The 22,263-nt window shown below is 40.8% G+C and overlaps 1 protein-coding gene and 2 non-coding genes across 3 annotated transcripts in view; 2 read left to right on the top strand and 1 right to left on the bottom strand.

Annotated features, from left to right (window-relative positions):
- Positions 1–3,210: 3,210 nt before the first annotated feature.
- On the top strand, positions 3,211–3,317 carry LOC126008396 (U6 spliceosomal RNA). The gene has a single exon (XR_007495730.1). It is a non-coding gene; the product is annotated as a U6 spliceosomal RNA (small nuclear RNA).
- Positions 3,318–17,190: 13,873 nt separating this feature from the next.
- On the bottom strand, positions 17,191–17,322 carry LOC126007793 (small nucleolar RNA SNORA51). The gene has a single exon (XR_007495276.1). It is a non-coding gene; the product is annotated as a small nucleolar RNA SNORA51 (small nucleolar RNA).
- A 4,621-nt stretch (positions 17,323–21,943) lies between these two features.
- The window catches only part of SNX3 (sorting nexin 3), a 45,157-nt gene continuing 44,837 nt past the window's right edge, over positions 21,944–22,263 (top strand). The window contains exon 1 of the mRNA XM_049771225.1: positions 21,944–22,245. Coding sequence (XP_049627182.1) covers positions 22,084–22,245 — 162 coding nt within the window. The 5' untranslated portion in view covers positions 21,944–22,083. The remainder of the gene's footprint in view (positions 22,246–22,263) is intronic.

Here is a 22,263-nt window from a genome sequence, read left to right as displayed (position 1 = left end):
TCAGCTTTCCCAGTACCTAATATGGTTGTGCCTAGTTTCTTGTGGTTGCTTTCGGCATATTGCCACATAAATAGCCACAGGATCTAAGACTTCTGATTTGGATGTTAGTATACACGACTGTGCATATCTATTCGACTATAGAAATCATAGGCTATCATTGACTGTAGATTGTGTACCCTTTTCCTTCCCCACCTATTAGTCAATATATTTCGGATCTTGATGTTTGTTATTCTATGTGGGAAGGAAATGAACAGCAGTGGCATTGCAAGGTATGTACTAGAAATGAAACTTTCAGGCCTTATTAGAATTCAGTTTCCCAAGATCCCCAGATGATGCGTATGAATATTTATGTTAGAGAAGCAGAAGCAGTGCTCTAGATAACACTAGTAGTTCTTTTCTTGGAAAAGTGGTCATCTAGAAAGAATACAAAATGCTTCCAGTGTTCCAGGAGATTTGTTTAGTTTGGACCTGATCCAAGTTTGCCCTACTCGCATGACTTTACAAGATTCAAATCAGACAATCTCCGCGGTATCAGTGAGCTTTTCATCTCAAAAGAAATCTTATGTCCTTATTTATTTATTTAAATGGATATATACATTTCAACCAATTGACTAGGGGATAAATTGCTCATTGTAATGGCTACCTTGATTGTGACACTGACACTGGATTAAATGCCATCTATCAGGAGAGGTTCTCTTCACCAGAAATGTGTGTTTTAATATCCTGTTCTCAGTTCTCAGCCACTAACAGATTTGTTCAGCTATTAGCTAGGAGTCTTCCATGGGAAATATGACCTCAGAACAAATGCAGTAATGAATTTCAAAGCACAGCTACTGAGGCCATAGGTTAATTATGTTTCCTGTGATTGCAGATCTAGGAGGCACATTCTTATGAATACCACAAAGAGCAAAGAGAAGATGGGGCTGGCGGGATGGATGTGTGTGTGGAATAATTGGCGAAGAACTAGAAAAAGATAAAGAAGATGGCTCTGACTTAAAATAGCCAGCTGGGTACTGCTTGATTTACAACATGGGAGAGGTACTAATCAGAAACTTAAAATAGTGTCAGTTTTTGAAAGAGATACTTTTCAAAAGATTGCTATGTAGAGAGTAAGACCTTTAAAAGCTTACTGAAGAGGTCAGGGCTAGAGTTCAAAGAATAAAAGCAGGTACCTGGCATGCACAGGGACTGGTTTGAGTCCAGCACTGCATCATCACCTCTTGAGTACACCAGGTATAGCTATGATGTTCCCCAACCACATGTACACGCGCGCCAGCATACACACACACACCCCCACATACACTAAAATGTAATAGATGACTAAACTGCCTACTGGGTAAGATATTGACTCACCCCAATGTCTGCTTCTAACAGTATCTAAATAAATCTGAACAACCTGAGATGTAGCACAATGAAGGAGTATTTGCTGTATGAGGCCCTGGATTCAATTCGGAGAAACATAAAAACAAATGAAACTCAAAAATAAAATGAGGTCTCACTCATCTATGGGATTTAAGAAAAATAAAAGACATTATTGTAATAATACCCAGAGACAATAGAGATGAGGTTTGGAAGTACCAGCCACTGATATGAAGCTTACCACAAAGAGTGGTGAGTGCAGTTAGAGAAATAACTACACTGAGAATCATCATAACAATGGTAGTGAGTAAAATAGAATACTTATCTTGAGTACTGGCTGGAAGTGGGAGGATGGAGATGAAGGGCATAGGTGGTGGGAAGGTTGCAATGGTGAAGGGGGTAAAAGGATGTTCTTTTTTATAACTGAAAACTAACTACAAACATGTTTGTAACCATGGTATTTAAATAAAGATATTATTAAAAATAATAAAAAATGAGGGTCTAAAGAGATAATTCAATGGGCTGAGCTCATGGTTTGCATTCAAAAGGATCATATTTGATGCATGGCAACAAATGGTCCCCAGTGTATGACTGGAATACATAGTACCCGTAAGCACCAGCAAAGAACTAGAAGTAGCCAGAAAATAAATGTTAAACTATTGAGAGAGAGAGAGAGAGAGAGAGAGAGAGAGAGAGAGAGAGAGAGAGAGAGAAGAAAAGTCAGTCAGTATGAAGCTGTGATCATTAAAAAAATCTGGTTTCTTTATAAAATAACTTTAATTGAATCAGTGTGTGTGACACACAGAAAGTTGTTGTGATTTAGTTTCAGTCATACAATGCCTAATACCCATCCCTTCAACAGTGCACATTTCCTCCCACCAATATCCCCAGTTTCCCTCTCTCCTTACCCCCACCTTCCTCCCTGACATTTTTATTTTCTTTGTCTTCCTCTCTCTTTTTTCTCTCACTCTTTCTCTTCTTTATTTTTCCTTTTAGACACTGTAGTTTGCAATATTGTTACTGAAAGGTATGTAACATGTATCATGTTAACTCCTTTCACAGTAGTAGAAGCAGCAAAAAGCAGTAGGAGCAGGGAGTTAGGCAGGCAGTTTTTCAGGCAATCCAGCAGGCCTTACTGTGGCAAGGACAATTTGGCAAAGGACACCCAACACTTCTGCTCAGGTCTTATATACTCCAGTCCTAACTGCCTTTCCGTGGCAGTTATTGGGGGCATCTCATACATGACTGCCTTGCCCTTACAGGGGCAGGAGCATATTTATGGCTTAGAGCCTTAAAGCTAAATTCTTACAATATTCCCCTTTTTTTTGTTTGTTAAATTAAAAACTGGGGTTAGGAATACATAACAGTATTGTTCAAGTATTGTTCCCCATTGCAGATAGTTTCAGGTAGGTCAGATCTGAAGGATTTCAGCTGATGGTGTAACTTACTGGTTACAAATAAACTACAGCTCAGAAACTTTACAGACTCAAAACCAGCCTTAAAAGAAAAAGAGGGGCCAGAGAGATAGCATGAAGGTAAGGCATTTGCCTGTCATGCAGAAGGTCATCGGTTTGAATCCCAGCATCCCATATGGTCCCCCGGGCCTGCCATGGAGCCAGGAATAACCCCTGAGCACTGCCAGGTGTGACCCAAAAACCACACACACACACACACACACAAAAAAAAAAACCCTGAAAGGTCTACTTTAATACAAGACAGACCAAGAGACACACCAAAGTCCTACATAAACATGAAACTAAATCCCAAGACAATTATTTCTCTGAACATCAATGGACTAAATGCACCAGTTAAGAGACACATAGTAGCCAAATGGATTAAAAAGCTGAATCCGTGTTCGCTTCGGCAGCACATATACTAAAATTGGAACAATACAGAGAAGATAAGCATGGCCCCTGCGCAAGGATGACACGCAAATTTGTGAAGCGTTTCATATTTAAAAAAAAGTTGAATCCAACATTTGCTGCCTACAAGAAACACATCTCAATAGCCAGAACAAACATCAAAGTTGGAGGACAATCCAAAACATCAACCAAAGGTTGGAGGACAATCATCCAAGCAAACAACTCCCTTAAAAAAGCTGGAGTGGCCATATTATCAGATGATACAAAATTTAGGCTTAGAAAAGTTACAAGGGACAAAGATGGACATTTCTTAATAATCAAGGAATATGTACAACAGAAAAAAAATCACACTCCTACACATTTATGCACCCAATGAGGAACTAGCAAAATATTTAATACAAATATTGACAAATCTGAATGAAGACATCAGCAGCAACACAATAACAGTGGGAGACCTGAATACTGCCCTATCACCCTTTGATATGTGAACCAGGCTGAAACCCAGTAAGAATATACTAGCTCTGAAAGGAAAAACGAAAGAAAAGTGGCCTAGTAGACATTTATAGGGCTCTCCATCCCCAGAAAACTGAAGTACACATTCTTCTCCAAAGCACATAAGTCATTGTCAAGAATAGACCACAAACTGACCTACAAAACATATCTCCATAAAATCAAGATGACAAAAATTATACAGACTACCTTCTCAGATCACAATGCACTGAAATTAGAAGTGAACTACAAAGAAGCACAAAAGAAAATCTTTAACACCTAGAAATTAAATAGCTCCCTACTGAACAACCAGTGGCTCAGAGATGAAATAAAAGATGAAATCAAGGGGCTGGAGAGAAAGCACAGAGGCAAGGCATTTGCCTTGCATGCAGAAGGATGGTGGTTCGAATCTTGGCATCCCATATGATCCCCCAAGCCTCCAGGAGCGATTTCTGAGTGTGGAGCCAGGAGTGACCCTTGAGCACTGCTGGTTGTGACCAAAAACAAAAACCAAAAAAAAAAAAAAAAAAAGGAGGAGGAAATCAAAAGATTATAAGACACAAATTATCAGAATTTGTGGGACACAGCAAAAGCAGTATGAAGAGGAAAATGTATAGCTTTGCAAGCACACCTCAAGAAGTAAGAAGGGGCTACATAAATAACCTAATGACACAGCTTATAAAATTAAAAAATAATCAACAAAATAAATCAAAAATAGCTAGGCTGTATTACTTAGAGCAGAAATCAATGAAGTGGAAATCCAAAAAACAATTCAATAAAAATCAACAAAAGCAAAAGTTGGTTCTTTGAAAATATAAACAAGATATTAAAGAGATCCAAAGGGTAATCAGAGACTACTTTGAGAAACTCTGTCACAAAACATGAGAACCTGGAAGAAATGGATAAATTATTGGACTCATAATCAGGATGATCTAGCATATCTAAACATATCCATCACTATTGAGGAAATTAAAATGGTAATCAAAAGTCTTTCCAAAAGCCCAGGCGCAGATGGATTCACTAATGAATTCTTTCAGATCTTTCAAGAGGAACTACTACCAGTCCTTTTCAGGACTCTTTCAGAAAATTGAAGAAACATAAACACTCACAAATTGTTTTTATGATGCTAACTTTACCCTATACCAAAGTCAGACAGAGATGCTGCAATAAAAGAAAACTACAGACCAATATCCCTGATGAACACAGAATGCAAAGATCCTCAACAAAATAAGATCCAATGCCTTATCAAGATGATTATACATCATGACCAAGTAGATTTCATTCCAGAAACGCAAAAATGGTTTAACAAATGTAAATCAACATAATACGCCATATCTACAAAAGGAAAATTAAAAACCATATGATCATATCAGTAGATGCAGAAAAGGCATTCGATAAGGTTCAACACCCATTCATGATAATAACTCTCAACAAGGGGGCTGTGGTTAAAAAAAAAAAAACTCAACAAGAAGGAAATAGAAGGAACTTTTCTCAACATAGTCAAGACCATCTACCACAAATCAATGGCAAATATTATTCTCAATAGAGATAAACTAAAAGCCTTTCCTCTGAAATCTGGTACAAGACAAGGCTTTCACATGCAAAAAAATGAACTTGGACCTCCATCTAATACCATGCACGAAGATCAAATGCAAATAGATTAAAGATCTTGATATCAGACCCCAAACCATAAGTTATCTAGAAGAGGGCCCAGAGAGATAGCACAGCGGCGTTTGCCTTGCAAGCAGCCGATTCAGGACCTAAGGTGGTTGGTTCAAATCCCGGTGTCCCATATGCTCCCCTGTGCCTGCCAGGAGCTATTTCTGAGCAGACAGCCAGGAGTAACCCCTGAGCACCACCGGGTGTGGCCCAAAAACAAAACAAAACAAAACAAAACAAAACAAAAAGTTACCTAGAAGAACATGTATGTACAACACTTGATGACATTGAGAATAAAGGTATCTTCAAAAAGAAGACATCACTCTCCAAAAAAGTGGAAGCAGAGATAAACCTATATTAAGTGGAGAAGCTTCAGCACCTCAAAGGAAATAGTGACTAGGATACAAAGGCTATCCACAGAATGGGAGAAACTATTTATCCAATACCCATCAGATAAGGGGCTAATATCTAAGATATACAAGGTACTGACAGAACTTGATAAGAAAAAACTCTAACCCTACTAAAAAATGGGGAGAAGAAATAAAGGCACTTCCTCAAAGAACAACTACAAATAGCCAAAAGACACATGAAAAAATGTTCCACATCACACTGATCATCAGGGAGATGCAAATCAAAACAACAATGAGATTCCATCTCCTGCCACAGAGACTTGCACATATCACAGAGAACAAAACAATCAGTGCTGGCGGGGATGTGAGGAGAAAGGAACTCTCATTCACTGCTGGTGGAAATGCTGTTTAGTTCATCCTTTATGGAAAACAATATGGAGATTTCTCAAATAAAACAAACAAATAAACATGGCAATTGAATTCCCACATGATCAAGCTATACCACTCCTAGGGATATACCCTAGGAACACAAAAACTCAATTAAAAATGCCTTATACACACCAATATTCATCAAAAAACTATTTACAGTAGCCAGTATCTAGAAACAACTCAAAATCCTGACAACAGATAAGAGACTAAAGAAACTGTGGTACATATACACAATGGAATACTGTGCAGCTGTCAGAAAAAATAAAATCATGAAATATTACTACACATGGACGGACATGGAAACTATTATGCTGAGTGAAATAAATCAGAGGGAGAGAGATAATCACAGAATAGTCTCACTCATCTATGGGATTTAAGACAAATAAAATACATTATTTTAATTACACCCAAAGACAATAGAGATGAGGTTTGGAAGGACTGACCACGATATGTAGCTTACCACAAAGAGTGGTGAGTGCAATTAGAGAAATAACTACACTAACAACTATCATCACAATGGTAGTGAGTGAGATAAATAGAATGCTTGTCTCAAATGCAGGCAGGGGGTGGGGAGGAGGGAGATGGAGGTCATTGTTGGAGGGAAGGTTGCATCTGTGAAAGGGTGTGTTCTGGGGCCGGGTGGTGGCGCTAGAGGTAAGGTGCCTGCCTTGCCTGCACTAGCGTAGGATGGACCGCAGTTCGATCCCCCGGCGTCCCATATGGTCCCCCAAGCCAGGAGCAACTTCTGAGCGCATAGCCAGGAGTAACTCCTGAGCATCACCGGGTGTGGCCCAAAAAAAAAAAAAAGAAAGGGTGTGTTCTTTTTTTTATAACTGAACCCCAACTATACTAGCACAAAAATGTTTATTTTCAAATGTGACCCAAGTGCAAAAGGTCATTAAAACCTTTACCAAAAAGCTAAACTTATAAGTATCTTCCCTCAAGAAGTGAAAGCTCAGATCTTTTAGGTACTGGATAATAAAATTATCTGAGTAGTTCCTGTTGGCATTGAGTGTTGTGGGGTTGTCAGAGTTCCACATTTTGATATCTACCTAAAAAAAGGATAGGGAAAATGACAAAATTGGGTTCTTATTGGGTCAAAGGGATAAATAACTGCATTTTGATTCCTGTACTAAAGTAATCTCCTAGATATCGACTTCTGATGAGGTGTAATGAAACCCAGAGTTTCCTTTATATAGACTGTCCTTTATAGACATATAAACATAAGCCTTTTCCTCAAATGATTGGATTATCTGATACCCATTCTTTGTCAGTTTTCAAGGAGATAGGTGAATTGTTTTTCTGAGACTGTACATCTTCTTAAAGGTGTCCTTTAGCAACTAGATGGAGTTCTCCTTGAGGTAAATTTTAAAAAAAATATAAAGAAAATAATGTTAAGGATAAGAAATTAAGCTGAGGCATACCCCTTATCCTGTTTTTTAATAATTGAGTTCTGAGAGTCCTATGAGCATGTTCAACATTGGCTTGTTCCTGAGGATTATAGGGGATACTACTGATATGTTTTGTTTGCCTTTCATTGCAAAATAATTGAAAGTTTTATTAGTGTAGGCCGGACCATTATCAGTTTGATGGTATTAGGAATATCCATGACAGAAAAGCATTGTAATAAAAAGGAACAAATGACTTTAGCCCTTTCTGAAATCAGATATAATGAAGCCCATATAAAAATGAGAATACATACCAATGTATGTAGAAATGGTTTTTTTGGTTAGAATGAGTGATATTCATTTGCCATAATTCATTTGTCTGCAGACCTCAGGTGCTAGCTCCAGCCATGGGGTGGGGTGGGGATTGCAGTGTAAAGGAGCACCGATAGAACAAGTATGGACAATTTGTCTGACTTGCAATGCAATAGTGTACATGAAGCGGTGTACATTATAGTGTAGATGAAGTGTACATGCATTATGTTCTTCTACAGGTGATTCAGCACCCCCAACAAATGTTGAGCTAAGTAAACCTTCAACAAATGTTGAGCTAAGTAAACCCCAGATAAAAGGGTCAGAGGCAGGGTTATTCATATCTAAACATTTAATGAGAGAAAGAGAGTCTGGAGCAAGAGACACACAGATCCAGAATGAGAAAACAAGAAACCATACAACCCTAGGGCACAGAAACAACAGCAATAGCAGGAACATGCTAAACAGGCATTCAGGCAAGAGGGAGGCGGGTTCTTACTGGACTTGATTTTCTGCAGCATCAGGCTGGCAAACAGGCTGGTAGGCTAGCCAGCCGGCTAGCACTTTGGGCCCCCAGCCTAGCAGGCTTCCTTTCAACCAACAGGCAAGCTATGGCTCTATATACCCCAGTCTCAACTGCCCTCCTGCAGAAGTTACAGAGGGGCATCTCATAACTGACATCAACACCCTTAAAGGGACAGGAGTAGGTTTATGGCCTACACACTATCTTCCTTTTTTTCCATTTAGATACTATGGTTTGCAATATTGTTACTCAAAGGGTATCATGCATATCACTTTACCTCCTTTCAGCACCTGATTCTTGTCCAGATCGATCATTTCCAACTATCATTGTCAGAGAGGTTCTTTCTCTGCACTAATTGCACTCCCCTGCTCTTTGTGGCAAGCTTCCTACCATGGCCCTCAGCTCTATTTTCTGGATATTATTACCATACTTTTTTTTTTTTTTTTTTTTGCTTTTTGGGCCACACCCTGTAACACTCAGGGGTTACTCCTGGCTATGCGCTCAGAAGCGCTCAGAAATTGCTCCTGGCTCGGAAACTATATGGGACACCAGAGATCAAACCAAAGTCAGTCCTGGATTGGCTACATGCAAAGCAATTGTCCTACCACTGTGCCATTGCTCTGGCCCCATACTATTTTTTTAATATTCCACAAATGAGTACAACCATTCTATAATTCTGTATACCCCTCTCCTTTTGACTCATTTCATCCATATCCATCCATTTATGAGCAAAATTTTATGACTTAATTTTTACTAACAGCTTCATAGTATTCCATTATCTAGAGGTATTGTAGAGTCTTTATCCACTCATCTATTCTCAGACACTTGGATTATCCAGATTCTGGCTATTGTTAATACTAATGCAATGAGCATAGGAATGTATAGGACTTTTCGTATTGTATTTTTGGGTCCCAAGAGTATATTCCCAAGAATGATATTAAAGGATCATCTAGGAGTTCAATTTCTAGTTTTTGGAGGAATATTCCAATTGTTTTACAAAAAGACTAAATAAGTTGACATACCCACCAGCAGTAAATGAAAATCCTTTTTTTCCCCCTGCATTCACACTAGCACTGGTTGTTCTTATTCTTTTTTCTTTTTTCTTTTTTTTTTGGTTGTTCTTATTCTTTGTGGCATGTGTCAGTCTCTGTGGTGTGAAATGTTATCTCACTATTGTTTTGATTTGCATATCTCTGATGATTAATGAATGATGTGGACTATTTTTTTCATGTTCCTTTTGGCCATCTGTATTTCTTCTCTAAGGAACTTTCTGTTCATCTCTACTTATTTTTGAATGGGGTTACATTTTTTTTTTCTTGTTAAGCTCTACCAGTGCCTATGTTGTCTTAGATATTAACCCCTTAACAGATGGATATTAGATGAATAGTTTTTCTGTGGTCAGTCTTTGTATCCTAGTCCTCATTTCCTTTGAGGTGCAGAAGCTTCTTAGTTTAATGTAGTCCCATTGGTTATCTTTGCTTCCCACTTGATTGGTCAGTGGTGTTCATCCTTGATTTTGCTGTTGTCAAGAAAAGTTCAATGTCATGAAGAGTTCTTCCTATATTTTCTTTTATTTATTTATTTATTTATTTATTATTTTGGTTTTTGGGCCACACCCGGTAACGCTCAGTGGTTACTCCTGGCTATGCGCTCAGAAGTTGCTCCTGGCTATGGGGACCATATGGGTTGCCGGGGGATCGAACCGTGAACCGTGGTCCGTCCAAGGCTAGCGCAGGCAAGGCAGGCACCTTACCTCTAGCGCCACCGCCTGGCCCCTATTTTCTTTTATATACATGATGTCAGGTATATCAAGTTCTTTAATTAAATTTATTTTGATTTGGCTTTGTGCACAGTGTTAAAAAAAGGTGTAAGTTTTTTTTTCTTGGCATGTAGTTGACCAGTTGACCAACGCCACTTGTTGAAGAAGCTTTCCTTATTCATTTTTTATTTCTTGCTTCCTTATCAAAGATTAATTAATCTTATACTTGAAGAATCAGTCTTAGAATATTCATGTGGCTGACCCTGGACAGACTTGGGTTTGATCCACTCATGAATCTACTCCATTCTCTCCCCTACACCCTGCCTACACCAATTAACTGTCTAAAACCCTCTCATCCATGAGTCTTTTGACATACTTAATACTCTGTAGCAATATCCTATTTTCCTTTTTGCATAGACATAGTAAAAAGGGATGTCTTAAAGAAAGGAGTCCATCCATGAGACCTAGGAACTCCAAAATTCAAACATTGCAGTTGGGTCCTAGACTATGAACATGTGTCATATTGGCTTGACTTAAGCTTTTGTTGCTCTGAGATTGGCCTAACACCCCAAAATATGGGTTCAAATGAGGGCCCTAAATAGAATCAGGGCAGCCTTCCTGCCATCCTGGCAATGACAAGGGATAAGAGTTCAAGTGTGATTTTTTTACAACACAAGCTTCCTGCCTCCCTGGCAAAGATATAGAACATGAGAGCCCAAGAGTTCATTTTATATCAGCAACAACAGCCATTAATAAGAAGATGAGGGAAAGGGATCCTTTACTTTCCCAAGGCTAAGAAGAAGGACCCTCTGGGGTTAGATAAACTAAAGACTGACTTAAAGCCTGCAGCTAAAAGATATGACCAAATGCTTCCTGGGTGGGAAAGGCCACCCTTCTCTAATCTAAGTCTAGGTTAAGCATTTTTATCCCAGCCTTTACTGTGCCTATGCAAAATAACAGCCACATTTTTTTAAATCACTTTGCAAAATGGTCTACTTTGAGTAGAACGATTCTTCTCACCCATACTGTTGGCAGCTCTGATACTACTGACTCTGGGATCCAGCCTCTTGTGGAGAACAGTAATCCATACAGAGAGCACAGCCTATCTAGATCATCTTAAATTTTTGTGTTTAACAAGTAGAAAAGGGGGCGATGTAGCTAAACACACAAAAACCAACAGAGCAATCATCTTGTTTTTCTCCCTAGACAGAACAAACATCTCGTTTTTCTCCTTAGACAGAGCTAATAACTTGAACAGAACACTTACTATGTTTTCCTCCTAACTTGATTGGTGGAGATGCATTATAAGTATCCCATCCCCACCTAAAATAAAGTGTTTTGGAGTTATTGCCATTGAAGTTGCTCAAGGATGGCTTTTGAATATGTAAGATTTCTATTTCCTGGGATCCAACTTCACCAGCCTCACTTACATGTGGCACCCATATTTTTTTATTTGCTTTTAAGCCATCCCAGCAGTGCTCAAGGGTCTCTCCCAGCACAGGGTCAGTGTTCAAACGTAGGCCCTGTGCAAAATATGCACTCATCTATTGATCTATCTCTCCAGCACCAAACTTGTACACCTATTTTCTTAAAACTATCTGCCTGGAATTGTGTTAAGAATTTCTTGAGCAATGGCTTGAGGATAGCTCAAAGGGCTAGAGTGTCTACACTATCTGGAGGAGGCGCAACCTCAGTCTTTGGCACTGCATCTTCCCACAACAAAACCAAAATTAAACATAAGAAAATTCAATACTCTTGCATTACATAATTAAAGATGAGGCTGGATGGCGGTGGATGGCGATGGATTTCTTTTTGCCATCCCAGGCCACGTGGCTCAGCAACCCCATGAACGAGTTCCAGGCCCAGGTGAAACGCGAAATCACTCACTTACAGGCAGGCTTCAGGAAAAATCATCTTTATTTAGGCCCTAGCCACCACATGTGTGTGGCCTATCTCATAACCTTTCAAGCATACAGCCATTCTAGGCTTGCCCTGCATCTTATCCTCTTTCAGCCATCTCCCTCAGAGAGCCCAGCAGGGCCAAAAGGCAAAAGACCCTTAATCCCTTGGCTTCCGGGTTTATCTACCTATTCCAAGACCCCTCCCAGGAATGGGCCGGGCTTTGCAGGTAAGGTCACACCTATTATCCGGTTCCCAAGACCCCTCCCAGAAATGGGTGGGTCTCAGATAGGTACCCTACACAATACAATACATTTCAAAAGATCCTGGCTCTATACACAGAGATTGCGCCTAGTAATGCACAGAAGATCAAACTAGGGTCAGCCATGTATAATGAAAATGCATTAATTCCAATTCTCTGGCCACAATTCAGTGTATTATGAATCCATTAGTATCACAAATAGAAAGGAGCTCCAAAGAGGTGTACAAATTGAAATACTTTAATAGGGAGGAAGCATAAGTTTTAAAGAAGCTATACAAGCAAAAATGTGTATTGGTTGTTGTGAATATGATTTTTTAAATTATTTTAGGCACCTTAATTTACAATATTGATAATGTTAGAGTTTCATATAAAACATTCTAACACCACATTTTCCAACAGAATGTCAGCCTTCCTCCACCACAGTTCCATTGCCCCAAGCCCCCACTCGCCCCCCTCTTTCACTTCTTGCTCATACCTACTAGACTAATAACCTTCATCTTTTTTTAAATTTGTTTGTTTGTTTGTTTAGTTAGTTAGTTTTTTGGGCCACACCCAGAGGTGCTCAAGAGTTACTCCTGGCTCTGTGCTTAGAAATCGTTCCTGGCTTGGGGATCATATGGGATAATGGGTAATCGAACCCAGATTTGTTCTGGGGTCAGCTGCGTGTAAGGCAAATGCCCTATCACTGTGCTATCACTCAGGCCCTGATAACCTTCATCTTAAAGACCAGTTACTTCATCCTAAAGAATCAGTTATTAAAAAAAAAAAAAAGAATCAGTTATTGTTGTCTTTGAATTTTTGTTGTTTCCTTACTGTGTTTATATACCTGATATGAAAAAGGCATCTGACAAAGTGAACATCCAAGATATACAAAACACTGGTATAACCTTACAAAAAATAAACAACCAACCACATCAAAATGTAGGGAAAAGAGATGAACAGAAACTTTTTCAAAGAAGAGATATAGCCAAAAGGTATATGGAAAACTTACTTTCTTTTTTTTTTTTTTTTTGGTTTTTGGGCCACACCCGGTAACGCTCAGGGGTTACTCCTGGCTATGTGCTCAGAAGTTGCTCCTGGCTTGGGGGACCATATGGGACACCGGGGGATCGAACCGCGGTCCATCCAAGGCTAGTGCAGGCAAGGCAGGCACCTTACCTTTAGCGCCACCGCCCGGCCCCAAAACTTACTTTCTTATAAGGAATTATAAGGGTATATCAGGCAGATTATCTTACTAGTGTTAACCTGCTATTTCTGATAGACAGGTTTAAGATGCCTTTAAATTCCAGAAAATTCCTGATAGACAGGTTTAAGATTCCATTTCTGGGAGGAGCTGAAATTATAATCAACTCTTGGTTTGGTGACACTAGTAAATGACTCTACTTTGGGACTGTTGTGCTGTTTATAATGGGGATTTTCTTTAAAAAATTTTTTTTATGTTTTAATTTTTTAGCCACTCCTGGTGATTCTCAGGGGTTAATTTCTCACTCTGAACCCAGGAATTACTCCTGGAAATGCTTGGGGGACTATATGGAATGTCTAGGATCAAATCTAGGGTCTATCATTCCTGTCTCTATAGTAGGCAGTTTTAATCGACCACGTGATTAGGATATTTAAGATCAGATTCTAAAGCAATGGAATAATAAAAGATTGTAGCACCCTATATATTCATCAGTAGGTAACACTTTAATGTTCTACAAATTTGAAACTATTTTCAATATTTTTTTCTCTATGTGAAATAAAGTGCAAAGCTTTTGTTATATAATTATGCTTACTATATATGAACATACATATGTATTTTAAACAAATTTGTATTTGGGCCACACCTAGTATTGCTCAAGGCTTACTCCTGGCTCTGTGCTCAAGGATCCTGGAGGGCTTATTTATGTTTCAGGGATTGAACTTGGGTTGTTCATGTGCAAGGAAAGTGCTCTACTCTCTATTCTATTGCTTTGGCTCCCCCATTTAATATGAATTTTTAATTTATTATTTAAAATTTCATTAAATGAAAGTCTATCCCCCCTTTCTGCCTTTTCCCTTCCTTCGTTAGGAAGAGTAAAGGTCTAATTTGAGGAGGATAATAGCCAGTTTATTATTCTGCCTCTGTCTAGACCATAGCACACACAGATTCCCAAAGGAATCTTCTTAGGCTGAGGAGTAGGGAAGAAAACTGTTCCTGATGGGTTCTGGCTTCCGTCATTTGGAGGGTGGCAGGGGTAAGGTTTCCTGTATTTGTTTCAATTGTTTTGTTAAAAAAAAAAAAAACTTGACTCCTATACATCCCACTCTTGGTTGAAGATCACAACTTGAGGTGCCTTCCTTGTATGCTTTTTGTTACTCTTTTCTGTTTCTGTTCCTTAAACTGCTGAGCTTTAGTCCATGTGCGTGTTAGGGAGCAAATATCATTCCAGAGGAAGTCAGCCCTCCTGAGAAATTAGGTTCAGACTGGGTAATTTAGTAACCCCTCCCCCTTCCCCATCTTCCTTCTCTTTTTGGCTGTGCTGTGACTAACTTGAAAGGGTCAACTGCTAGGGTGTTTCCTCCTCAGAACCAGATTCCAGTATAAGCAAGGATTATGCCAGGGTGCTTTCAGCAGGGCCCATGACAACGATGGCATAATCAGGGGGTTTAGACAGACGGAGTTGTCCAACAAAAACTAACATCTCTGCTTTATTCCCCCCTTTTCTTCCTCCACTTGGACTCCATTTCCATCTGATCTCAGCCAGATTCTTGCTATGGAGGAAGCATTGAGTCTGTCAGGTGAAATAAAACCACACAAAAACAAAACTATATATAGTTTTGGGGGTTTTGCCTTATATCTTTTTCCAAGAAAACTACTAAATTAAATAATTTTTAGTATAAGAAGATTAAATTTTAAGAAAATAAAAACAAAATTTTCATTTTACATTAAGTTAATACTCAGAGATATAAAGATAAGATAAGGGGAACAGTGGTTGACCTTAGAAAAGGGGAAAGGATGACTAAAGAAAAGGAGTGGAGGGGGCGGAAAGATAGCACAGCAGTAGGGCTTTTACCTTGTGTGCAGCAGACCTGGGACAGATCCAGATTTGATTCCTGGCATCCCATATGGTCCCCTGAGCCTGCCAAGATTGATTTCTCAGCACAGAGCCAGGAGTAGTAACCCGAGTGCTTTCAGATGTGACACAATCTTCCCCCCCTCCCCCGCAAAAAAAAATGGGGATATATTTTTTAATCTATTTTATTTTTCTTTTGTGTTCAGCTATTATTCCTGGCTCAGCACCTAGGGATCACTTTTAGCTGGGTGGGCCACTTATCTTATCCACTGTACTATCTCCCCAGCCTCCTATTTCTTTTGACTTTTGAACTGTATAAGTGCTTTTTTTAAAATTAACAAACCACAATGTTTATATAATATTTTCTTATTACAAAATTTTAAATTTTGGGGCCGGAGAGATAGCATGGAGGTAGGGTGTTTGCCTTGCATACAGAAGGACGGTGGTTCGTATCCCGGTATCCCATATAGTCCCCTAAGTCTGCCAGGAGTAATTTCTGAGCATAGAGCCAGGAGGAAACCCTGAACACTGCTGGGCGTCACCCAAAAACCAAAAAAAATTTTTGTTGGGGCCACTTCTTGCTCATTCTTGGTGGGAACATCTGCTCACAGAACCAAATGTGGTGCCAGGAAATGAATCTGTATTGATTATGGGAAGTCAATAGTGTCTTACTCCCTCTACTTCCTCTCTGCTCCTCTACCTTTATTTTTGTTATTGCAATGACAGCATTACACTGTGGTGCTTCCACATTTTCAGCTATAGTGCTTACTGAGGTTGCACATTATGTTTCAGTGCTTATTCAGCGGTGGAGCCGAGGATTGCACTAATCCAGTTGTGATGTGTCATATACACTTGCTAGGGTGAGCAAAAGTTTCCGTTAAGGAAAACATGTGGTTGTGCTTGTTGGGGGTTGCTGTAGTGCTCACACATATCCGCACCAGAGGTCAAACTTCCTGACCATGGTGCTCACACATATTTTTAACTATGATGCTCGAGGGAGGGTCACACCTCTCTCTTGTGATGTTTACACACACCTGACTGTAGTGTAGAGAGAAATTGCTGTGGCAACAAGAATCAGAGACAGCATTTAGGGGCCAGAGTATTAGCACAAAAAGGGTGTTTGTCTTGCACATGACTGACCTGGATTTGATCCCCAGCATCCCATTTGGTCCCTGAGCCTGCCAGGAATAATTTCTGAAAGCCAGGAGTAACTCCTGAGTGCCACTCGGTGTGGCCCAAAAACTAATAAAAAAAATGAAAAGAAAAATGTAAAGTTGACATAATCAGTCTTAGCACATGTGGCAAACAGGAAACTTGAAATCATGGCTATGTACTTTCAAAACAGATGCTCTAGGCCTCTATACCGTTTCTCTGAACCCTTAATAGAACTTTTATTTTACAATGTATGGGTTAAAGATGCAGATCAGGGGCCGGGTAGGTGGCGCTGGAGGTAAGGTGTCTGCCTTGCAAGCGCTAGCCAAGGAAGGACCACGGTTCGATCCCCCGGCGTCCCATATGGTCCCCCCAAGCCAGGGGCGATTTCTGAGCACATAGCCAGGAGTAACCCCTGAGCATCAAACGGGTGTGGCCCAAAAACCAAAAAAAAAAAAAAAAAAAAAGATGCAGATCAGTTAGAGGGGGCATGTTTTCATGCAGAAGGCCCAGGTTTAATCCCCAGCTTCACATGATCTCCTAAGCATAATTGGGAGTGATCCATGAAAACCAAGCTGGGACTAGCCCCTGTTCATTGCTAAGTGTGGCCCCCAAAGCAAAAAAATAGTGAAACATATAGCTATACTTAAAATATGTCTTCTTTACAACTTATTTTCATATATGTAGAAAGCACATATAAAGATCATACTTTTTTTTTTGTCCCCCAATTCACAATACAGACCAGGCAAAGGGCCTGGGTTAAGGTGTATATGGGGTGCATTTACTGTACCTCCTCTTTCTATACAGTCAGTGTAAAGAACACACCTGTGGTAAGAATTGGGAGGCCTTATCTTTTCTTTTGTTTTGATTTTTATAATACACACACACACACACACACACACACACACACACACATATATAAAATCCTTCACCAGTGCAACATTCTCATGACCAATATCCCAAGTGTCCCTTCCTCCCCACCCTCACAGGCCTGTACTCTAGACAGGCTTTCTACTTCCCTCATTCAGTCACATTTTACGATAGTTCTCAGTGTAATTATTTCTGTGACTGCACTAAATGGTCCCTGTGGTGAGCTTCATGTCAGGAGTTGGACCTTCCAGTCCTCCTCTATTTTGTCTCTGAGAATCATTACACAAATGTTTTTCATTTTTCTCAAAACCCATAGATGAGTGAGACCATTCTGTGTTCATCTCTCTCCCTCTGACTTATTTCACTCAGCATAATAGATTCCATATACATCCATGTATAGAAAAATTTCATGACTTCATCTCTTCTGATGGCTGCATAATATTCCATTGTGTACATGTACCATCGTTTCTTTAACCATTCATCTATTGAGGGGCATCTAGGCTGTTTCCAGAGTCTGGCTATTGTAAACAATGCTGCAATGAATATAGGTGTAAGGAAGGGATTTTTGTATTGTATTTTTGTGTTCCTAGGATATATTCCTAGGAGTGGTATGGCTGGATCATATGGGAGCTCAACTTCCAGCTTTTGGAGAAATTTCCATATCGCTTTCCACAAAGGTTGGACCAGACGGCATTCCCAACAGCAGTGAATAAGAGTTCCTTTCTCTCCACATCCCCGCCAGCACTGCTTGTTCTCATTCTTTCTGATGTGTGCCAATCTCTGTGGCGTGAGATGGTACCTCATAGTTGTTTTGATTTGCATCTCCCTGATGATTAGTGATGTAGAGCATTTTTTCAAGTGCCTTTTAGCCATTTGTATTTCTTTTTTGTCAAAGTGTCTGTTCATTTCTTCTCCCCATTTTTTGATGGGGTCAGATGTTTTTTTCTTGTAAAGTTCTGTCAGTGCCTTGTATATTTTGGATTTTAACCCCTTATCTGATGGGTATTAGGTGAATAGTTTCTCCCACTCAGTGGGTGGCTCTTGTATTCTGGGCACTATTTCCTTTGAGCTGCAGTAGCTTCTCAGCTTAATATAGTCCCATCTATTTATTTCTCCTTTCACTTGTTTGGAGAGGCTCAGGGACCAAAAAAAAAAAAAAAAAGCATACTTCTTTTTCTCTTGTATTTCTAGTAGATATATTTAAAATTTTAAATTTAGGTATATTTGGATCTTTTCTTAAAATTTCAGGGTCCCAGGAGGTGTCTTGGCAGCAGCAAACCAGAACAATCAGGACAAAGAGTATCCGACCAATTAAGTAGGGGCAGAAAGGAAATTTTCCCTCAGCATTCTAGGCTTTATATGGTCTGGGAGAACAATAAAATAGATTAGAAGAGGGGCCGGAGAGATAGCATGAGGTAGCGTGCTTGCCTTGCATGCAGAAGGACAGTGGTTCGAATCTAGCATCCCATATGGTTCCCTGTGCCAGCCAGGGGTGATTTCTGAGCGCAGAGCCAGGAGTAACACCTGAGCAAAGCCGGGTGTGACCCAGAATCCAAAAAACAAACAAACAAAAAACAAATAAAAGCACGAGTTGAAATTGTTGAAAACTTTAAAAAAAATAATTTGATTGTACTCATCAAAATTTGAGATATTCAGGAATGGAAATACTGTCCGTCCATTCATCCTGGATTGGCTGCAAGCAAGGCAATGCCCTGCAGTTGTGCCCTGCCCTCCAAGTCGTTTTCTTAGATACAAAAAAGTTGTTTCTGGTAAAAACCAAAGTTGTAGGAAAAAACCTCCAACTTTTAAAAAATACTTTATTCATAGACCATGTATCACATAGTTGACATTGTTGGTAATAATATACTTGTTTCCAGGCAAGTAGGAGTGAAATTATTACGAAAGAAAAATAAAAAGAGTACAACAAAAAAAATCTGTGAAAACTACTGTATCTCGCAATAAGGTCATTAAGTCATTGTCAGAACAATAAGTAAACCGTTGTTGCTATGAACATTAGGTGGCTTCAGATACTCGTTGGCATTTAGATTGGTGTGTTCCTATGGAGATGACAATATTCTTTTTTTTTTTTTTTTGGGCCACACCCGTTTGATGCTCAGAGGTTACTCCTGGCTATACACTCAGAAGTTGCTCCTGGCTTGGGGGGACCATATGGGACGCCCGGGGATCGAACCGCGGTCCATCCTACGCTAGCGCTTGCAAGGCAGACACCTTACCTCCAGCGCCACCTTCCCGGCCCCAAGATGACAATATTAAACAAAAATGGACAATTAAACAAAATTGTGATGCAGCTATGTAATCCAGGAATTCCAAGCAACTATTGCTGATAGAGGCTTTTGTGGGGTGTGGTTTCAGTTTCCAGGGGGGAGGAATGAGGAGGTACTTACATTCACTCCATAAAATGTCCTGATAATGTCAGCCTCAAATCCAGCATATCCGGAGTTTTGGTCAGACTGGTGTCTCTGCAGAGTTGTAGAGAAATGATGAAGTAGGGTCATTGGAAAAGCAGTGATTGTGGGTGATGGGTGCTTCAGCATGTCTTCAGCATGATGGACTTGGTCTGTCTCCGCTCTCAAGATTGCTAGCTTTCAGTTGTGAGGATGGTGTACACATAATTCTTCATGGCTTGGTTTACAAGAACAGACTAAATCTATGGAGTTGGCTGAAGGCAGACCCAACTTTTATTTTTCTAAGTAGTTGGGAAGTGATAAGAATTTCTCCTGAAACTATAAAGCCTTTCTTGATAAGCTCAAGATATTCCAAATGTCAAAGAGACAGTGGCCCTTCTGGGAACATATTAGGAAGACTGAGCTGAACATTTCCCAATGGAATTGAGTTGCTCCCTTTGTTATATATTATGTTTTTTTTTTTTTTTACATCCTCGCCCATATATCATTGTCTAACAGAATGCTTCCTACTATTTGCCAGGTGAAACTCCTCTTTTATATGCTTCTTTTTTTTGTTTGTTTGTATGTTTTGTTTTGTTTTTGTTTTTTTGGCTATGCCTAGTGGTGCTCAGGGGTAACTCCTGACTCTGCGCTCAAAAATTACACCTGGCAGGCTCAAGGGACCTCTGAGCTGCAGAAAACTGAACCCAGGCCAAACCAGAGTCTGTCACGTTGAAAGCAAACACCCTGCAGCTGTGCTATTGTTCTGGCCCCTTACTTTATTTTTCATTCATTGATTCAAGACACGAATCCAGTGACGTTTTATTCTCCTTTGTTTGTTTTTGGGTCTCTACACACGGCTGTGGTCAAGTCAGGGATCATTCCAGGCAGAATCCGGGGCCTAAATACAGGGTGCTAGGGACTGAACTTGGGTCAGCCGCATGTAAAGTTGTTCTATCTCTCCATCATCTAGGGTGACATGTTAAAGCTGAAGTCAAGGGCATCAGTTGAGACACGTGGTAAGATCATTTAGAACAGCGTTTTTTCAACCACTGTGCTGAGGCACAAGAGTGTGCCATGAGATATTGTTTGGTGTGTCATGGGAAAAATTCCAATTTCATAAGTAACATGCGACTTCAGCTCACAAGTAGACCAATCACTACAAAATACTTTATTATTTCATAATAAAATAATTATAAAATTGCTTTGTGTTTATTTGAGATTCCTACTCAAGAGAATTACTTTCTATATAGTCAATATAGGCAGAGTTAATTATTTTTTAACATTTTCTAATGGTGGTGTGCCTCGTGATTTTTTTCATGAAAAAAGTGTGCCTTTGCACAAAAATGGTTGAAAAACACTGGTTTTAGAAAAGAATTTCAGTGGCTCGAGATGTGACAGATTCGAGAGTTAGCTGAGGCAGTGGTGTCTCGACTGACAAGCCTCTTCTACCTCATTTTTCTTTATTAATACCTTTATTTAAACCCCTTGATTGCAAACATGATAGTAGCTGGGTTTCATGTAAAGAACACCCCCCTTCACCAGTGAAACATTCCCACCATCAAAGTTCCAAATCTCCCTCCTCCCCACCCCACCCTCACATGTACTCTAGACAGGCTTTCTACTTCCCACATCCATTCACATGGTTAAGATAGTTGTCAATGTAGTTCTTTCTCTAACTGGACTCACCACTCTCGGTGGTGGGGAGCTTCTACTTTAGACTTTAGAACTTTAGACTCCGAAGCACGTTAGGCCACAGACACAGGAAATTCCAGCGATCTTCCCAGAACTCCCCCCTCCCCCCTCCCCCCCACCCCCCATCCAGAGTTCTAGAGAACAAGAAAACCCGCTGCCCCAGCTCCCCTTAGGCTGCGCTGAACTTCATTCAGCCCCGCAGGCCCAGCGGGGCAGCGCCGCTGCTCTCCCGCGGTGCATTGTGGGCTCTGTAGTCCGGCGAGCATCCGTTCGCGACTACAATTCCCGTGACCCACCTCGCCTCGCTTCCACCTCCCGGCCCCCACCTTCCCACTCAGTCACAGCCTCCCGTCGCGCTTCCCGGGGCTGAGCAACTCGCCGCGTTCCGTCGAGTCAGCTGTTTCCCCGCCCCGCTCGCACTTCCAGAGACGGAAGCCGGGAAGGCGGGCGTCGGGAGGAGCTTCGCGCGCGCGCGTGTGCGTGTCTGTGTCGGGGAGGGTTGACGCCCGCCTGACGTGCTCGCCCGCTCGCCTTGCGACCGCGGCGCGCAAGTCCCGGTGTCCCCGCGGCGGCGGCGGCGGCGGCGGCGGCGGCGGCCCAGGGGCGGCAGCTGCAGCAGCAGCAGCAGCAGCAGCGAGATGGCGGAGACCGTGGCGGACACCCGGCGGCTGATCACCAAGCCGCAGAACCTGAACGACGCCTACGGGCCGCCCAGCAACTTCCTGGAGATCGACGTGAGCAACCCGCAGACCGTGGGGGTCGGCCGGGGCCGCTTCACCACCTACGAGATCAGGGTCAAGGTGAGGCCGGCGTCGTCC

The sequence above is a fragment of the Suncus etruscus genome, chromosome 4, assembly GCF_024139225.1.
Source record: "Suncus etruscus isolate mSunEtr1 chromosome 4, mSunEtr1.pri.cur, whole genome shotgun sequence".
Lineage (NCBI taxonomy): Eukaryota > Metazoa > Chordata > Mammalia > Eulipotyphla > Soricidae > Suncus > Suncus etruscus.
Note: the sequence above shows the minus strand (reverse complement) of the source record. Positions and strands in the feature narration are given on the sequence as shown.